At 51.4% G+C, this 18530-nt stretch overlaps 5 protein-coding genes across 5 annotated transcripts; 3 read left to right on the top strand and 2 right to left on the bottom strand.

Annotated features, from left to right (window-relative positions):
* Nucleotides 1-343: 343 nt before the first annotated feature.
* Nucleotides 344-2592, top strand: BO72DRAFT_446007 (putative CTP synthase). Its single transcript, XM_040944193.1, has 3 exons — nt 344-424; nt 497-632; nt 690-2592. The coding sequence occupies exons 1-3, from the start codon at nt 400-402 to the stop codon at nt 2263-2265; spliced, it is 1737 nt and encodes a 578-aa protein (XP_040803717.1). The 5' UTR covers nt 344-399; the 3' UTR covers nt 2266-2592.
* Nucleotides 2593-4873: 2281 nt separating this feature from the next.
* Nucleotides 4874-5416, top strand: BO72DRAFT_466802 (uncharacterized protein; the record flags this gene model as incomplete). The annotated part of the gene is made up of 1 exon (XM_040946791.1): nt 4874-5416. The coding sequence occupies one exon, from the start codon at nt 4874-4876 to the stop codon at nt 5414-5416; it is 543 nt and encodes a 180-aa protein (XP_040803716.1).
* A 2386-nt stretch (nt 5417-7802) lies between these two features.
* Nucleotides 7803-12302, bottom strand: BO72DRAFT_494059 (putative GTPase activating protein (Tsc2); the record flags this gene model as incomplete). Its single annotated transcript, XM_040948433.1, has 1 exon — nt 7803-12302. One exon carries the CDS (start codon nt 12300-12302, stop codon nt 7803-7805), a length of 4500 nt encoding a protein of 1499 aa, XP_040803715.1.
* Nucleotides 12303-13119: 817 nt separating this feature from the next.
* On the top strand, nt 13120-16830 carry BO72DRAFT_475893 (putative chromosome segregation protein Cse1). The gene is made up of 8 exons (XM_040947359.1): nt 13120-13376; nt 13502-13812; nt 13866-14036; nt 14113-15437; nt 15488-15570; nt 15625-15928; nt 15987-16166; nt 16223-16830. The coding sequence occupies exons 1-8, from the start codon at nt 13307-13309 to the stop codon at nt 16665-16667; spliced, it is 2889 nt and encodes a 962-aa protein (XP_040803714.1). The 5' UTR covers nt 13120-13306; the 3' UTR covers nt 16668-16830.
* Nucleotides 16824-17692, bottom strand: BO72DRAFT_399628 (peptide chain release factor family protein). The gene is made up of 2 exons (XM_040942133.1): nt 17465-17692; nt 16824-17382 (listed from the first exon to the last, which is right to left on the bottom strand). The coding sequence occupies exons 1-2, from the start codon at nt 17657-17659 to the stop codon at nt 16999-17001; spliced, it is 579 nt and encodes a 192-aa protein (XP_040803713.1). The 5' UTR covers nt 17660-17692; the 3' UTR covers nt 16824-16998.
* Nucleotides 17693-18530: the final 838 nt, after the last annotated feature.

Below are 18530 nucleotides of genomic sequence, written 5' to 3'. Positions count from 1 at the left end.
GTAGTCACGGCACCCAGCCTAGTTATTGAATGATTGTTCGATTAGATAAGCGCATTCGGTGAACTTGGTGACTCGACATGACTCAAACTAGCATGGACGGTGATATAGTCGGTGGAATTGCCAGGAATCTGCTCCTGGCCCTATATAACCAAGACTAAGGCATTGTCGCTCAAGTGATAGCGAGATTGTTCTAGGTTCTCTTGTGAGCGTGCCTGTCGTGGCCAACCCGGGAATCTACTTTTATCGGAAAGTTTTTTGATAAGATAAGTAACCCCCGCCACGTGACTGCTCCACCGATCGGAGTCACTCAACTTTTTTTTCTGCCTCGTCCTTCCACCCCTCTTGCGGCATCGTTCACGTCTGTCGTCACCACAAATACTACGGTCGGTCGCTGCAAAGATGAAGTACGTTCTGGTCTCTGGAGGTAAGTTGGAACTCATTGTCTCCCCCGGGTTGATCTCTGTCCAAATCCTCTAACGGGAAACTCCTCAATTAGGTGTCATTTCCGGCGTGGGCAAGGGCATTATTGCCTCCAGCACCGGTCTGCTCCTCAAAACTACTGGTCTTACGGTTACCAGTATCAAGATCGACCCTTACATCAACATCGATGCGGGCACTATGGCACCTACCGAGTCAGTATCTTGAGATCCGGCTTTCTGGTGCTGACCCCGTTTATTGACATCCCCCAGACACGGTGAGGTCTATGTCACTGATGACGGCGGTGAAATGGACCTTGACCTTGGCAACTACGAGCGCTACCTGCTCACGTCGCTCACTCGGGACCACAACATCACCACGGGAAAGGTGTACCAGGATGTCATCAACCGCGAGCGTATCGGCCACTACTTGGGCAAGACCGTCCAGGTCGTGCCCCACATCACCGACGCCATCCAGGAATGGATTGAGCGCGTCGCCCGGATCCCCGTGGACGAGTCCCGCGCCGAGCCGGACGTCTGCATTATCGAGCTGGGCGGTACCGTCGGAGACATTGAGAGTGCTCCCTTCATCCACGCCCTGAGCCAGCTGCAGCGTAAGGCCGGCAAGGGCAACTTTGTCCAGATCCACGTCTCCTACGTGCCGGTCATCCCCCCCGGACCCGGTGGTGAGCAGAAGACGAAACCCACACAGAGAGCCATCAGCGATGTGCGGAGTGCCGGTCTCAGCCCGGACCTGATTGCCTGTCGCTGCGAGCAGCCCCTCGAGGCGAGCACTATCCAGAAGATCGCCAACATGTGCTCGGTCGAGCAACACCAGGTCATCGCTGTGCACAACGTGACGACGACGTATCACGTCCCCCTTCTGCTGGAGAAGCAGAAGCTCATCAACACAATCACCCAGATGCTCGATCTCACGCCGATCCAACCCACCCCCGAGCGGATCGAGCGCGGCAGCCGCATGTGGAAGGACTGGGTCGACCTCGCCCAGGGACAGGATTTCCTGCACGACCCGGTGACCATTGCCCTGGTTGGCAAGTACACCTCCCTCCACGACGCCTACATCAGTGTGTCCAAGGCCCTCGAGCACGCCGCCATGTTCTGCCACAAGAAGGTCAAGATCATCTGGGTGGACTCGTCGCACTTGGAGGACGGAACCGCCCCCGCCGACTACCACAAGGCGTGGCATTCCGTGTGCACCGCGGACGGTGTTCTGGTGCCCGGTGGCTTCGGCAACCGCGGTACGGAGGGTATGATGAAGGCCATCACGTGGGCCCGGACCAACAAGAAGCCCTTCCTGGGAGTCTGTCTGGGTATGCAGCTGGCTGTGCTGGAGTACTGCCGCAACGTGGTGGGCATCGAGGACGTCGGCAGCGAGGAGCTGCACCCGGCGGCCGAGAACCACGCCATCGTCTACATGCCCGAGGTCGACAAGGGCAAGCTTGGCGGGACGATGCGTCTTGGCAAGCACCCCTGTATCTTCCAGGAGAACACCGAATGGTCCCGCCTGCGGGGCATGTACGGCCCCTCGGTCTCGCAGATTGAGGAGCGCCACCGTCACCGCTACGAGGTCAACCCGGCCATGATCGAGCAGATCGAGAAGGCCGGTCTCACCTTCATCGGCAAGGACACCAAGGGTGAGCGGATGGAGATTGTCGAAATCCAGGACCACCCCTGGTTTGTCGGCGTCCAGTTCCACCCGGAGTACCTGAGCCGTGTCTTGAGCCCCAGTCGGGCCTTCCTCGGTTTCTTCGCTGCCGCCGCCGGCTGCCTGGACGAGGTCTCCAAGGCCGTTGTCCAGGGCCAGCGCAGTGTTGCTCGCAAGCAATAGGATGCAAAACTTGTGGATTACGAACGGGAAAGAAGGAATACGACTAGTAGCCTTGCGGGAGTTCCATTGGGAGGGATTCTGATGATGGCAATCATAACTTACTTTGCTTTCTGGGCGTTGTGAAAATATAAATTTGGTAGTTAGAAGGCCAGTGTGTGTGTGTGTGTGTCAAATGCAGTTTGTGACTTATGAGTCCCGTTTTGCTGTATGTACTTAATGTCGAGGAGCTGTCTTCTCCTGACGAGGTGAATAGATTTCAACTTTGTCGTGTCGCAGCGTATGCACTTGTGGGTTCTATCTAGAAGCCCGCGCACCTCGTGTATAGTCTTCTCGAATCAACAACACTGGACATTATAGTCAACTGTGTACCCACTCCGCAGAGAACGTGGACAATCTCCCATCTTGATTCGACTCGTTACATTCAACCCTGAAGAACCGATGCGCATGTTTGTTATTCTGCAAGATCAGGATCTGGGTTGACGCGCATTTCCGATCGCAATTGGGAATGTGGGGACGTGGTTACTGGGTGAACCCAGGTATTCAGTCGCTGTCAGTAGCAACGTGAGCGAGTATTAATGACGCATGGTAAGAATGCGAGACACTCAGCATCTCTCATGATCATTGCTCGTGAGCTTTGTTTGCCTCGCGGGATGAGATTGCAAGGTAGGTAGGTATAAACCACTTTGTCTCTGAGCCAAAGGGGTTCGTCCCGCAGGTTGGAGTTTGTGCGAGGAAAGAGAGAGACAACCCGTGTTACCTATATATATCTCAGAAACTACCCATCTTTGTTTCCACAGGTGTGGGTGTAAATGTGGGTGGTAGTAACACAGACATTGTGAACTGTGGAGAGATCCTTTCGATGACCCCATGCGGTCAAGTTACTATATATATCGACGCCGCCTTAGTCGTAGCCGTATTGTTGTTGTTTTCTGGATCTATCACATCGAATGCGACAACCCCAGCAAATCAAATAAATCTACGCTGTCATATGTCGATGATATGGGAAATACGACAACCGTCGCGTGATATTTCCCATTTCCCCCGCAATAACCTCACTTTGTTCTGGATGCTGGTGGATGTGGCTGCTGTCAGGGCCGGGTTTGGTGCCAACGGTTACGACGGAGTCCAAACCGTCGTTGTGTTTCACCAGTAAGAGTGACAGATGGAGACTGTCCAGTCTGACAGGTGGTTCTGATGTCACATGCGCTTTTTTTTTTTTTCTTTTTGTTCTGGTTGCTGGTGGTTGGGGCCAGCACTGCTGCTGCATGTTTAGACAGTATAGTCGGAGTACACAGATAGAGACAACAATCGATTGTGTAAAGAAAGAGATCTTTGGCCCATGATGTAAGTATCCGAAAAAGTTTTTTTGTTTTTTATTTTTTTGTTTTTTGTTGTGGTGGGCGCGAGTGGATCATTCAGGTACGGGGGGCATTTTCCTGCTCCAGTCGGTATCCGGAGTTTCCGACATGTCTTGAAGAATGTCTCACTCCACCAGTTCAACACGGTGTTGTGTTTGTAAATCCAGAGATGCTGCTGTTTGTGCATGGGATAGTGACTGGATTTTTGTTGTTTGCTCCTCTCTTTCACTTATTCGTTGGATGTGGAGGTGGTCTTACCTGATAGTCTTGGGTAGTACTGGTGTATCATTATTGTACGAAGTCGAGTCCAAGAAGATGGTTCAGGGGGGCGAGCTAAAAAAAGGCCAACGTGAAAGTGGTTCAGGGACAGTCGAGGTCCGATAGGCGGAGAGATGGAAATTACCAGTTGACCAGCAAACTTACTCTGGTTAGTCTCTCAATAGTCGCCCTTGCTTTTCCCGACCGAGCGAAAGTCTGGACTTGGACGGAGTCCGACTAAGGACTAACTAAGGACTAAGTTGTGCCTAAGCGCCCTTGCGCCTCGTTCCTGCTGCCGTCCAGCCCAGTTCACACTGACAGACAGACATTCCCCTACTCTCTCGCTCTCACTCTCGCTCTCTCCATTCAAACCCTTTCTTCCCCCCCATCTCACTCACTCACTCTCTTTTCTGCTTTTCTTCCTTTCCCCCCGTTCTTGTTGCTAATTCTTCATTCCCCCAGCGACGACTTCCTCCCTCCTCCCCCCCCATACCAACCCCTCCCCTCATTCTTCCTCCTTCCTCATCTTCCTGCAACACCACCGTCACGTTCTCTTTCCACCTTTAGCAGGTGTCAGCTTCACTCTTTCAGCTGCTCACCTTGCTGTCCGTTCGTTCGTTCGTCCGTCTGACCCCCAGCCTGGTCGATCTCGATCTTCCCAGCGAGATATCACCGACCACACGCCTAACCACCAACCTCGACCAACCGACCCCATACATTCTCTCTTTTGTCCTAACGACCCTGAGTCCTTGATTAGCGTCTCAGCTGATTCTTGTCGCCATTCTTTCGTCAGACGATCATTTGTTGGAGACTATCCTAGGTGATCGCCCTATATTCTACCACCGTTCCTTCGCAGTCACAATACGGCCGTCGTAGAACGACATCGATTTTTTGAAACCTACCTGTCACGAACACCACCTCGTTCGTCTACCACTTTGGACCGGATCTCTTCGAAAGCCCGAACCGGAGACACTCCTTGAACCCGTATCACAATGTTGAACACCATTTCGAAGCTTGCTGCCCGCGATGATAGCAGTGATGGGCTGTCCCCCGCCATGGTCGACCTTCTTATCTCCCTCCTCGTGCTCGTCCTGCTCGGTCTTGTTCTGATCGGTGCTCTGCTCTTTTTGCGTCGCAGACGGGTGAGCCGTGACCACTCCGATCTTCCCGTTCATAACGGGCAATGCGTACCCAGTCATCGCCGCTTCACAGTGTCCGCTTCGCCCAATGCTAAGACGGAGTCGGTCCTTGTCTACGATGAAAAACGCAGCCTGATCGAGAACTCTTCGAGTCCCCCGCCTAGCCCCGTCCCCGAAATTCGCATTACTTTCCCGGAGGAGGAAGATGAATCCGGAAAGCGCAAGTCCGGCCGTGTGGTGGTGGTGCGGATTAGTGAGGCGGGCAGTGTCGGCTTGGAGCCCTGCAACGACGAGTTGCCGCCCTATCAAACGAGCGATGCGGAACGGTTCCAGTCCTTGGATATCGAGCGCATGGGTGGGCTCAAAGAGAAGGAGGCTTCCGCTCGATGGAATTAAGAGACTTGCCGGTGAACATGACGCGGCCATTTGATACTACCATTCGTTATCATTCGATTCCCTCAAATGACCGAACCCACCTGCCGTCGCCTCCCTGCACGCTACTCGAAAAAACATCACGACATCCCACCAACCGCCTGTTTCGTTTCCATATCCATATTTGAAGATCTCGATTTGTTGTCCTCCGGGACCATGCACATATGCAAAGTCCTCCGTCCTGTTATCGTCATCATGCCCAGCGAAACCCCTTAATCTCCGCCGCCATTTCTACAATCTTCCTCACATCGGTTGGGCGAGCAGGAACCCCGAATCTGCTAGGGGCCAATTGCTGGGTTACACCGTGTACAGCAAAGGGGATGCTGGCTCTTCTTGATTCATGCTTCTCTTTTTCTCCCTCTCATCCTTTTCGTAAGGCGTTCGATTCTTTTGTGCTTGGTCACTTCGGTACTTCTCGCCCTGCCACGTTTCTAGGGTCGAGAAGTCGTTCACGTATTTGGTTTTGTTGAATGTCTCTTTTGAGCCTTCTCCATACTGTTTCTTCTGCCACTTTACTATTCTTCCACCACCAGCTCCGAACCTTTTCTTGTCTCGGTTTGTCCCTCAAGGGTGACATGCAGCTGGGTAATGTATGTAACTATTTTCGAAGCATCGGGCGGCTTGTTATTGGCCCGTCTCGATGAGTTTCTGGCCACTCAGGTACATGAATTTTGACTCCCATCACTCCTTCGAAGACAGCTTGTTCAATATTCGATATCTAGAACGTAGTTGCGCATCGTATTCGTTGGGGTGGTAGCATAAGGGACGCTTTATCTCTATTGAAGTATACGCGATGACGACATTCGTGTTAGCTCGACAGGAGACTGGAACTTCTCGAGTCGAGACTTAGTTGTTCTTGAAGGTATGATCGTAGAACCCATGGCCGTTATGTGGGGTAGTCACCATCTCCCTATCGGGAACCACTGCGAGGGCAGTGGTGGCACGTCGCCCTCCAGGGTGGGCGTGGAGGCCGTCCCGGCCCCGCTACGTCGCCCTTCTGATCTGATGACGATGGCGTGAAGCAGCCCTCGACTGCGCAGTCCAAGCCGAGTCGGCAGATCCTCCAAGCTCACCTTACTCGCCGAGTGTGGAAGGAAGCCCGGGGTTCACCTGAGCATTGCGCGAGGTATAACTAACCCCCTCCATCCCCTTCAAGGTTCCCACGTCCCCGATCTCTTTCCTTCCTTTCCCTTGTCGAGTACCCAGGGCCTGGGATTCGGGCTGAGCGAGCACTTAGGTGGTGCTGCAGCTGTGTCGGTTTCTTGGTCTTAGGGGCAGAGCAAGTCCAGGCAGCCCAGGCAGTTCCGGTGTCGGTGGGACTCGAGCGTTGGCAAACTGTTTCTGTCGGTGCTGCGCAGGTGGTTGTTGCATGTTGGATGGACATGTCCAATACAGTACTACGTACCGTACCGTACACAAAGTGCGTTGTTCCAGTCACTCTGCGGCATGGCATTTGATCTAAGTGATCCATGTCCCCTCCCGGACCGCGCGGCTGGGTTTGGACTTGGACTTGATGTGCCGTCTGTCTGGGGAAAGGGTAGTGGGCTGACTCGGGATGGTTTGCGCTCATGTATGTGCTGCTGTCCACCTCCGCTTGCTCCCTACGGGGCAAGAATACTTATCTTATGTATATCGGTAGATGATGATTCGATTCTATGGGTAGAGGGAGCAGGTTCCTTTACACGGATCTGGTCAGCTGAATGATGATCCGGACTCAGCGTGCCTGTACTGCTGGAATCATGTGAGCTAGCTACAGCGAAGCCTACGCTCAAAGATTAGATTCGGCTCGTAGTCTTGGTCCCATGGAGTTCAATCCAAGTATCGACTTTTCTCTTCAATTGAGCACAGTACCCCGATTCCCTGGGCGACATAAAATGCCAGGCTTGACCAATCGCACTATTTAGTGTTTGTTTCCAGTGTGTGTGACAATGGAACAAAACCTAGCGTCAAAAGTTTCGAATCCCTGAGCAGGTTGAAATAGACAGAAATGGGGACTTGAGAGATTCTTTTTTTGTCGAGAACAAACAATCGAAGAACAACTTTTCTTGCACGCTGCATGGCAAATGGGGGTATTTACAAGAAAACACCGCAGGACATAGGAATAGGATAAGATAGAAAAAAAAGTTAAGATATACATTTCGTTCATCATGGCAGTGGTGTGGGAACATAAGAGACATGGATGATAAAGAGAAAACAAAAAAAGGGAGAACCGTTGTCACGGGATACCGAGCAGGCTTTCCTCCATTGTGCATGCTGGATTGAACAATAGAACCTTTTCACCTGGAGACCGGATTGCCGTTGAGATGTCTCATCGTGGCCGGAAATAAGCCCGATGATGGGAAAGCCTAACTCAGCGTCCCCAGCGGGAAAAGTCCAGGTTCTGAAGGATGTTCGCATCCGCTGCTGCGTTCCAGTCCATGGAGAAGTCACTCTTAACCGAAGCGGCGCGGGTCGGGAGTTCCTCGGAGAAGATGTTGGCCTTCGTGTTGCGTCGCTGGCCCGGATAGGTGGCTTCGGTGGTCTCCGGGTTCTGCGCCTGGGCGCCGAGGGTGCGCTCGCGGAGTCTCTTGATCTCGCGCAGCCGGTTGCGCCAGGATGAGACGTGCTCGCCACCTTGGCTGTTCCAGACGAGGGAGAGCACCGAGGCGTTCAGGGCAAGGATCCGCACAAATGCCCCAAGGTTCTTCCCGGAGATGACCTTGGGCACGGCGGCAGGCGAAATCTCCGGGAACCCGGGTTTGCTCATGACTTTCACCTGGTAGAATAGATTGTCGAAATTGCATCCCTTCAGGTCCGATACTCCCGCCTCTTCTGTGACCCGGCAGATGGGATTGATGACGATGTTCACAAAATTGAATTGCGATGGCACCGTGTTGAAGTTGAAAGGCGTATTCGACCGATTGAATACGATATTGACAAAGTCGTTGCCAAGGTGACGCTTCTTGTTGATGCAGGCCGGATCGTGATCGAAGTTTGTGGGCATCATTGTCGCAACGTGGAACACAATTTCAGTCACCCGATCCCTCCAGGCATAGGTGGAATCACCATCGGAATCAGCATGTAAGCCCTGAGTATTGAAGCGGGCACCCTGGAGAGGAACCTTGGTTCCAAGCTTCGACAGGAAATACTCATAGTCGGCGCTACCACCAGTGTTGGACAGAATCTCAGCCTCCGTGGTTTGGCCATTCTCAACATACAGCACGCCAACCTTGTGCCCATCCACAATGTCATTGCGGTCAAAACTGCTGAGGGCCCGCCGGGTCATGTCATCATCGGGCAAGAGGATGGGCTGCATAACGGTAGGTGTCGGGAAGGCCGTGGTGGTCAGCTGCAGCATTACATGACTAGGTAGAACGGCAGTTCGCATGGCGTCAGAATGCAGATGGGCATCAGGAGCCGCGGAGACTTGGTGAGCTAGGACAGGTGCGGTGCGTTGCTGATACATCGCGTACGTGGTACCTGATGCCTGCCTCTTGGTCACCTGGGTCAGGCCAGAGACCCCGGCTGTCTCAACAGTCACGATACTCATGCCGACAATCCAGGACTTTTTCGACGCGGGACCATCTTCAGGAGAGGGTGGGAATGTCGGGTACGGGATGGTATCGCCGAGATCTGAAAAAGCGGCTCTCTGCATCAAATCGATAAATACTTGACTTTGTTCTTCAACCGTTTCCTTCCCATGCTCATCCTTGAATATGAGTCTGCTGGTGATCCAGTTGACATGTTTCGCTCGGTCTTGCAGCTTGAGAGACAGAAACCAGAACACCATGACATGATATGTCAATGTGTAGATGTACTTGGACATCCCATCCTCTGACGACTCCGGGAGAGAATTCAAAGACCCGGTGCTTCCAAGTCTAACAGCGCCAGGGGTGACTCGGGTAGGTGAGTCTGTCTTAAAACGACTCTCTCTAGAAGTTTGCAGGAATCGAATACATATACCAAAGACCGTGCGGATTTCTTCGTCACGCAAGTTGACATAGACCTCAGGTAGGCGGGCGAGAAGGGCCAGGAACTCCAGAATATGGACGGCGAGATTAGACATCGTAATGACTTTGGACATTTTGTCGAGGATTCCGTTCAATGACTTTGTCACCGATAAAGGGATTTCATGGCAACAGACAGATAGGGCATGGATACAACCACGAGAAGTGCCACCCCAAGATCCGATGATACCCATCATGAAGGCGCGCACAAGCTCGTCTTCTTCGCTCTTGGCAAAGTGCTCGTGATAACTGATCAAAGCGCATAGAAACTCGAATATGTACCCGGCAACATCAGTCTTCTTAGTGCCAGTGGACGGTGGCGGTTCACGAAAACTATCGTTCTTGACCTGATCACATAAGACACTGCGCAGCAGCTTGATCTGAGGTACAGCGTTGCTGAACAGATCCTTGTTCTGTAACTGAGCTGCCAAGTGGGTCAGCACATAGCTGTAGATATCCCAATTTGTTTCGCGCTGCAAGAGTGATATGACCGTCTCCAACCACATGTTCGCCTTCAAAGCTACCTTCTGTGTCGGGTCTGATTCGACCGGACTGGATGCATTGGCGGTCGCGTAAGCATAGACATAAGGGCTAGCCTCAACCGGAGGTTCCTCTGGGAGAACTTGGGGTGCGCAAAATGTCCAGGACGGGGGCGTCGGCTTGGAGGATCGAAGGGGAGCAACGGAGTTCTGTCTGGCTGACCTGGAGAGAAGACTACCTGAGGGCTCTCGTGGCAGGTGTCGACCAGCTGAAATGGTTCGCCCTTGGTCGTTGTCGGCACTCTGGTCACCAGTGAAATCTTCATGGGGCTTGGAGCCAGCGTCAAAGCTTCTACCAGACACGTGCATCATGAAATCATCTTCAGGAGTCGAGACAACAGTAATAGACCCGGCGGCATCGCATCGCAATCTGTAGAGTAGTTTGAGAGATGTTAGACGCGAATCTACTGGCCATTCAGGAGACTGCGCTATCTTCAGCAAGGCCTCAAACACTGTGGTAGCCTTGTTTGCCGACATGTTAAGCGTTCGCAAAAAGATTTTCACAAGTCCAGCCGCACAAACATTAGCTAGAGACGACTCTAATACACTAGTGAACGATTGACGGTCTGGAGATAGCGCGGTTGGCTCCGAAGCCGCGAGACTTTCCTTCTCCAGGTCCTTACTCATGGGAGAGCTGAGGACTTGGATTAGCTGATCAAATGATTCTTGGTTGTTGATTGTGATGGAAATGGCAACCAGAAAAGCGAGCAGTGATTCAAGCAGCATTATGTCATCCTCCTCATTGAATTTCTCCAGCATGATCTTGAGTAGGCCTTTCTCTTCGAAGTAGCCAAGTGACTCGGGACTGTCAAAAGATTCCTTCAGTGTCTCTAGCGCGGTGACTCGAACCTCGGAGGACTTGGTGCGTGAGCGAATGAAGCAGCGAATCAATCTCTGGGAATGCTGTAGCCAATTCTCATGCCCAGGAGAGCAGAACCGCTCCTCCCGCATGGTCTCGAGAACGAGCTCAGCCTGTGGAGGCTCGATAAAGCGACAGGCGTTCATGAGGAAACGTGTCGAGTCTAACCGTTGCTGTTTATTCAAACGATCCCAAAGAGATTCAAGGACAGATGCTATCTGGATGGTGTTGGCAAGAATACTGGATTTGGAATCATCAACAACGCTGCCTTTAGGAGTGATTTGTTGAGAGTCAGAGAGTGTTGGGCATGGTTGCTCAGGTTCATCGACAGCCCTGGCCGAACACGCATTCATCAGGTCGACGAACGCGCCCCAGTCCTTTTCCAGAGCCACTTGGACAAAGTCTCCCTCCAAGATATTCAAACATAAATCCAGGATGTCTGCCTCCAGCCGGCCATCATCCTTCACCGTGGCGCTCCTCAAGCAGTCAATTAAATGTTCGAACTGTAGTTCTGGAATCCCGTCCTGGCCGTGTGCACGAATTATGTCCGTCAACACATACACAGTTCCCCGCACAACGTTGAGGTTCCGATTCTTTTCTTCAGAACATTCTGTCAGGAATATATATAGCTCGTTGACCATATCAACCTTTTTCTTTGACTTTGCCAAACTTCGAACAACTCTTGACGTCGGACCTGACAGAGGTTTAACAGAGGCGTGAATGCTGCACAAAACTTCAAGCAGAGGAATGAAGCTTCCATCGGGCACGTCTGCGTAAAGAATGACCGCATCGAATACGCTGAGTGAGTTCTTGATATCTGCAGCAACGCTTGTCTTTTTGCAAATGATGAAAAGTTGTTCTAACAGTGCTTGTACTTCTTCACCGGTAGGGGGCTTCCGCTGAAGAGTGATAAGATCGATCACAAACTGCAGAACGTCATCCAGAACGGCATCGTCGAAGGCGTGTCCATTTGTCTTTCCCGGCTTCACCTTCCTTGCTTTCATCCGAACGGAAGAGATAACCTCATAAAGTGGAACAAGGCAGGCAGATATCACGGGAAAGACAGAAGAGGCGGCGAATTCCAGTTTCCTGCCATGGTCTGATAGCGTTATCAAAGCTTGAACACGGGCTGGTGTGACATCGCTTTCTGAAGGACTTGATATTGACTCGAAGATCGTGCGCCGGGCTGCTGGGGACAGATCTTGTCGTGCCGCGACAGCTTCGAGCAGCAGCGAACCACTGCGTCGAGCCTCTGGGGAGCTCTCATTCTGAAGCAGATATGCTCCTGCTTCCCATAGAGCAATAGCTTGTTCCGGAGTGTACCACTGAACCGACTTCGCAACTTGTTCCGCCTCCTCGATAGCATGCCCTAAATTCTGCTTCTGGGTCAAGATTCGGAGTGCCGCATCGAAATCCCGCGCACCCGAGGTATCGGATGAGCTGGAAACCACGCTTCCACGATGCATTGATGCTTTCTCTCGCCCGATTAAGCTTTTATCGCGCTCATCCGTTGATTGTGAGGCCCGAAATTACTGCTGTGTGCGAGTGACACCAAGGAAAACGACCTGAGGTGAATAGTCCTAGGGAATAGGAGACGTCGGCGAGAGTTGCTTTTGAGTTTTGAAACTGAGAGGGAACTGCAGCATCGTCAGATTGCATGCGTTCTTATAGGCTAGAGGGCTATATTTGGCTCCTCAAGGCAACGGATCGTATAGCTGGCGGATGACTGGTTAGCAACGGGCCGTGACTGGGAGTTACAGATGCCATGGTCAGCTGAAGCAGGCAAAGTCTAGAGCAATGTTCCACTTCGCACGCAATCTCACATCACATACCATTGGTAGGTCACATGAAGATTCTAACAACGCTTAGAGGTCCGCGAAGGGTTATGAGGCTTGGATCGGGCGTTACACTTAAGAACTGTCACGACCTCTTTGAATCGATAGACAAATATACCCCGCAGTAGAAAGCTAGGGTTTTCTGCGGCGGGCAGTGACTATAACCTCAAGTATGAGGAGAGCGGTCTTGCACAGACACAGCTGAGTGAAACTATAGTAAACAATTAAATGAAATTAGATTATATCCAGAGCAAGAAAGTGCCAAGCCACTTTTCCCCTCAGAGCATCGATGATGATGATCTGGCGGAGGTCGGGAAGGGTTTGATCCGCATGATCACCTGACCCTGAATAGGCAAAATCACCCCGCGGTGGGTTGCCCTTCACCGCCTAGATTTTGCAAAGCAACCGCCAAACAAACTGCCCAAACCAGAACTTTAGCTCCCTCCGCCTCTCACTTAACCGACCTTAAACCATCTTGCCTGAACATATCATTTGGTTTACAAACGGAGCTTTGCCCACTTTCTTTAAAAAGTGATAGTCTCCTGCTGATAGCAAGCCAATTTCCCTTGACTCTCAGATAAACCTTCTATCTCTGTCATTGCCTGAGCAGCTTGATCACTACCCCACTCCTCACAATGGCTGACGGTCTTGGGGCTGTTGCGCAGCTCCTTGAGGCAAGTTTGGACCCAAGGCAAAACAAGCAAGGTTAGTCTTGTCTTTTATCTTCCTGTTGATGCTGCAATCTCGCTTCAGTGCTCTGTCCTATCAAACACTTTTGATGGCCATTCATGCACTTCGCAAAGCATATGTCTAACTTTTTTTTTCCCTAGCCGAACTTGCTCTCCGCCAGGAGGAGAAAAAGCCGGGCTTCTCTTTGCAGCTTCTCCAAATCACTGCATCTGCTACCTACCCTTATACTACCCGCTTGGCTAGTTCGCTTTGCTTCAAGAACTTCATCAAGAGGAACTGGACCGACGAGGATGGAAATTACAAGCTCCAAGCGGACGAGGTTGCAACGATTAAGCGGGAGTTGATCAGTTTGATGATCTCCGTGCCTGCAGGCATCCAAAGCCAGCTCGGAGAAGCTGTCAGCGTGATCGCTGATAGTGACTTTTGGGAGAGATGGGATACCCTCGTGGATGTAAGTCATGGCCGTCGCATTTTCGTTGCGGGGCTCTCAATTGACTTCTGTAGGATCTTGTTTCCAGGCTCCAACCGACCAACCCCACTGTCAACAACGGCGTCCTCCAAGTCGCGCACTCAATCTTCAAGAGATGGAGACCATTGTTCCGGTCGGATGAGCTGTACAGTGAAATCAATCACGTTCTCGAGAGATTCGGCAGTCCCTTCTTGGCTCTGTTCGAGGTACATATACTCCGGAATGCCCTACCGTCTATTCAAGACTATAAAATTGCGGTATTCATGTGCTGATTGGTTTTAGGGCTTGGATGCTTTCCTCCAACAAAACACTGCCAACAAAGAAAATCTCATCCAGGGATTTACCCAGCTCAACTTGATGGTCAAGTTGATGTACGACCTCTCTTGCCACGATCTTCCACCAATGTTCGAAGAAAATATTTCAGGGATAGCTTCACTTCTACTTAAGTACCTCACATACGATAACCAACTGCTGCACACCGATGATGACACCGAAGCCGGGCCATTGGAGTTCGCCCGCGCCGGGATCTTCCAAGTCTTGACTCTTTATGTCCAGAAGTACATGGATGAGTTCAAGCCTCATGTCGGCCAATTTGTCGAAAGCTCCTGGAACTTCCTGACCACCGTTGGGCAGGAGACCAAGTACGACATTCTGGTTAGCCGAGCTCTGCAGTTCTTGACTTCCATTGCTGGCATGTCTGAGCACGCAGTTGTCTTCCAAGCGGAAGGCACACTTGGCCAGATCATCGAGAAGGTCATTTTGCCCAACGTTAGCTTGCGCGAATCCGACGAGGAGCTTTTCGAGGATGAGCCCATCGAGTTCATCCGTCGTGACCTTGAGGGTTCCGACAGCGATACCAGACGCCGTGCCGCCACCGACTTCTTGCGTCGGTTGTCGGAGAGATTCGAAGAATCCGTCACTACTGTTGTCCTCAAGTATACGGAGCACTACCTTGCGGAGTATGCCAAGGATCCTGCTTCGAACTGGAAGGCTAAGGATACCGCCACTTATCTCTACTCCGCAATCGCAGCCAAGGGACTTGCCACTGCCAGCCACGGTGTAACAGCCACGAACTCGCTCATTAGCATCACCGATTACTTCCAGAAGCACCTTGCTGCCGATCTTGTAAACAGTGAGGGAGTCCACCCAATTCTCAAGGTGGATGCCATCAAGTATTTGTACCTCTTCCGGAGCATCATAACCAAGGAACAGTGGCAAGAGGTGCTTCCTATGCTTGTCAACCAGCTTGGCTCTTCGAACTTCGTTGTGTACAGCTACGCCGCTATTGCTGTCGAGCGAGTTCTTTACCTTGCCGATGCCCAGGGCCAGCCAATCATCGCTCCTGGCACTATCACTCCCTTGGCCAAGGATCTACTAGAACACATTTTCTCCCTGATTGAAAAGGACCCCGCTCCCGAGAAGGTTCAGGAGAATGAGTTCCTGATGAGATGTGCCATGAGAGTTCTTATCGTCATCAAGGAGGGTGTTGTTCCCCACACCGACAGTGTCCTCCAACACCTGATCAACATCACGACTGTGATCAGCCGCAACCCCAGTAACCCTAGGTTCTATTACTTCCACTTCGAAGCTTTGGGTGCCTTTATCCGGTATGTGTGCGATCTGGCCGTCCGCGCTCCAAGCACTGACCTTTTCCTAGTTTTGCCGCCCCCAGCAATCCGGAGAAACTCGAGCAAGCTCTTTACACGCCTTTTGCTGAAATTCTACAAGGTGACGTTCAAGGTAATATAGTCTGCAAGCATAAATTCTCACGGACTGTTGCTGATATATGTACAGAGTTCATGCCTTATATCTTCCAGCTTTTTGCCGCTCTCCTCGAGGCCAATCCTTCCGGAACCTTGCCGAGCTATTACCAGAACCTGATTGGACCTATTCTCATGCCTGTCATGTGGGAGTCGAAGGGTAACATTCCGGCGCTGGTGCGGCTGTTGTCCAGCATTATTCCTCGTGGTGCTGAGTACATCATCCAAAATGACCAAGTTGCACCTATCCTTGGTATCTTCCAGAAGTTGCTCTCCACCAAGACCAACGAGGGTTATGGATTCGACTTGTTGGAGGCGGTCGTTACAGGATTCCCTCCGTAGGTTGACCACTCAAGCAAAAACTCACAATAGAACGTGCTGCTGACAGCTTCGCAGTGCTACGCTTGAGCAGTATTTCGTCTCCATCATGCAGGTCATCCTCACTCGTCTCCAGAATTCGAAGACTGAGAACCTTACTATTCGATTCGTTCGTTTCTTCCACTTTGTCTCTGCACAGGACGAGAAGGGCTACAGCGCCGACTTCTTCATTCAAGTGGTAGACAAGGTACAACCGGAGTAAGAATCTTTCCGTCCTAGTAACCGCTAGCTCGCATGCTAATCTATGTTCAAAGCCTGTTCACGCCTATCTACTTGAACATCATTCTTCCAGAGACGCAGAAGCTCGCCCGTCCCTTGGACCGCAAGACTGCCGTGCTGTCGTTTACCAAGACTCTGGCTAACTCGGAGGCATTTGCTAGCCGCTATAAGAAGGGATGGGCTTTTACCTGCGAGGCTCTTCTCAAACTTTTGGAGCTTCCTCCTCTTCCTGCGAGCAAGGACGACATTATTGCTGAGCATGACGTCGAGGACATGGCATTTGGTGTCGGTTTCACCGCGCTGAACAGCATCCGGCCCGTGCCTCGTGATCCTTGGCCCGAGACCGGTGCTGATCTTAAGGTCTGGACGGGCAAGTACCTGAAGGAAGCGGACGCTAAATCAAGTGGCCGGATATCTGGCTTCGTTCAAGAGCGTCTAGGTGAGGATGCCAAGCGCGTGCTCACCAGTTACATCGCATAATCAAATTCGACTTAGGTTGTCATCCTAAGTCTGGGTACTTTGCTGGCGTCCCTCAAACTTTTGCATATTCCCCTTAAAATAAACCATGGAGAGGAAATAGTATGTGGGAGCAAGCAGCTCTCCGTATGTCCTGATGAACTATAAATGAACATTTTTAATCTGCTATAATGGTTATATTTAATTCAATCTGTATGTAACAACGGCACGTACGGCGCGTATTCATCTCGATAAACACGCCATTTCAAAACGCGTTATCTAGAATTTATGGAGAAAACGAAAAAGCTGCAGTACCTGCTGTAACTCTCGAGGAAATGATGGCTAATAGGCTTGTCTATCTCTTCTGCTCAGGCTCCTGTGCTTCTGAGAGCTCGTTGGCTTTGTCTTCTTCATGGCGATGGGAGTCAGTATTGCTCGCGTTGTCTTCCTCATCGTGAGGTTTCTCCACCCCCTCGACCTCTTCTGTTACTCCTTCCTGGCCCTTCTCCAGCTCCCGATATTTGCGCCGAGCCTTCTTCACCTTACTTGCCTTCTTCTTTCGCGCGCGGTCAGCCTTGATGGCGGCACGACTCTTGTCCCCATTCAGAAGCTCCTCGACCTTATCCGCTAGGATGTGACGAGCATATTTCTCGTTTTGCGACCTCGACCGGGTAGCTTGCGATTTGACGACTATGCCAGTGGGCTTGTGAATAATCTGGACGGCGGAATTGGTTTTGTTCTGGGCGGATAATGCCGGACGAGTTAGCGCTGTACGGGAGGGGGGGGAAAGGTTTCCAAAGGGCTCCCTGAGAGTGACGTACAATTTTTTGACCACCGGGACCGGTGCCCTTCAGGTAAGATATCGTCAAGTCGGCATCTTGGAACTTTAGGCGAGGAGGGAGTGGCTTGTCGGCCAGAGAGAGGGCGGAGAGAGAGAATGACCGCCGCAAGAGATTGGGAGTCGAGATGAGTGTGAAGGGGTTAGTATGACGAGTTATTTGTGAGGGACGAAACATGGTGATTGAAGGAGCTGTGGCAGTAGTAATGGCTGTAGTAGCTACGGAGCACTGAGTAAGCCTACAATATACTCGGAATGCTCATGATTGATTGTTCTTCTTGCTTGTAATGTATTGATGGTATGGCCCTTACCATACCGACTCAGCACACTTGAGTGCCAGTTACAGTAAGTTTCTTCCACAACTTTGACAATCTTCATTACACATTAATATATCAAACACTCATTCAACGATTCCTCATAGTCGAACAGTGACCTGCATCTGGGACCCTCACGGCGTTGTGTCCTGGACTTCCGATGAGGTTTGAATTACACTCTGGATTGTTTCTGTCCAGCCATAGAAAATCCTCTGCTAACTTAGTGGAAAGGCTGACGTACGCTTTTCTGTGGATTCATGGAGTGACACGCCAATCATTCATCGAGCACAGCCACTGGAACCAAGCTCGCTGTTACGGTACGAGTACGAGAAAGCGAAACTGCGCATAAAATGGATGTACTCGAGTACCCTGGCTGCTGCTGGACTGGACCCTTCTTACTAGTGGAACCTGAGTCTTTTATGCTGCGGTCTCCGTAACGTTAGTGGTAGACACTTTATCTGCTTAGTGTCCTGCGGCCAATTTGAAACAGTGTCCAGATCCAGCATGGACTTGACGGGGGGTTCGATTTAGCTTTCCATTCGCTCCCTACTGCTTTTTTTTCCTTGAGGCTACTCAATCTTAACGTATTTCCCAACCATTCTACAGCTGCTGTTCTTTTTCTTTCCACTCCCTCAACCCACCCCCCCCCCCCCCCCACTTTAGGAGACACGACGGGAAGAAGCTACCTGCCACTTCTACTTCTACAGTTGTACTTCCTACTGGCCCTTTATCCGC

This window comes from Aspergillus fijiensis (assembly GCF_003184825.1).
Source record: "Aspergillus fijiensis CBS 313.89 unplaced genomic scaffold BO72scaffold_12, whole genome shotgun sequence".
Classification (NCBI taxonomy): Eukaryota; Fungi; Ascomycota; class Eurotiomycetes; order Eurotiales; family Aspergillaceae; genus Aspergillus; species Aspergillus fijiensis.
Note: the sequence above shows the minus strand (reverse complement) of the source record. Positions and strands in the feature narration are given on the sequence as shown.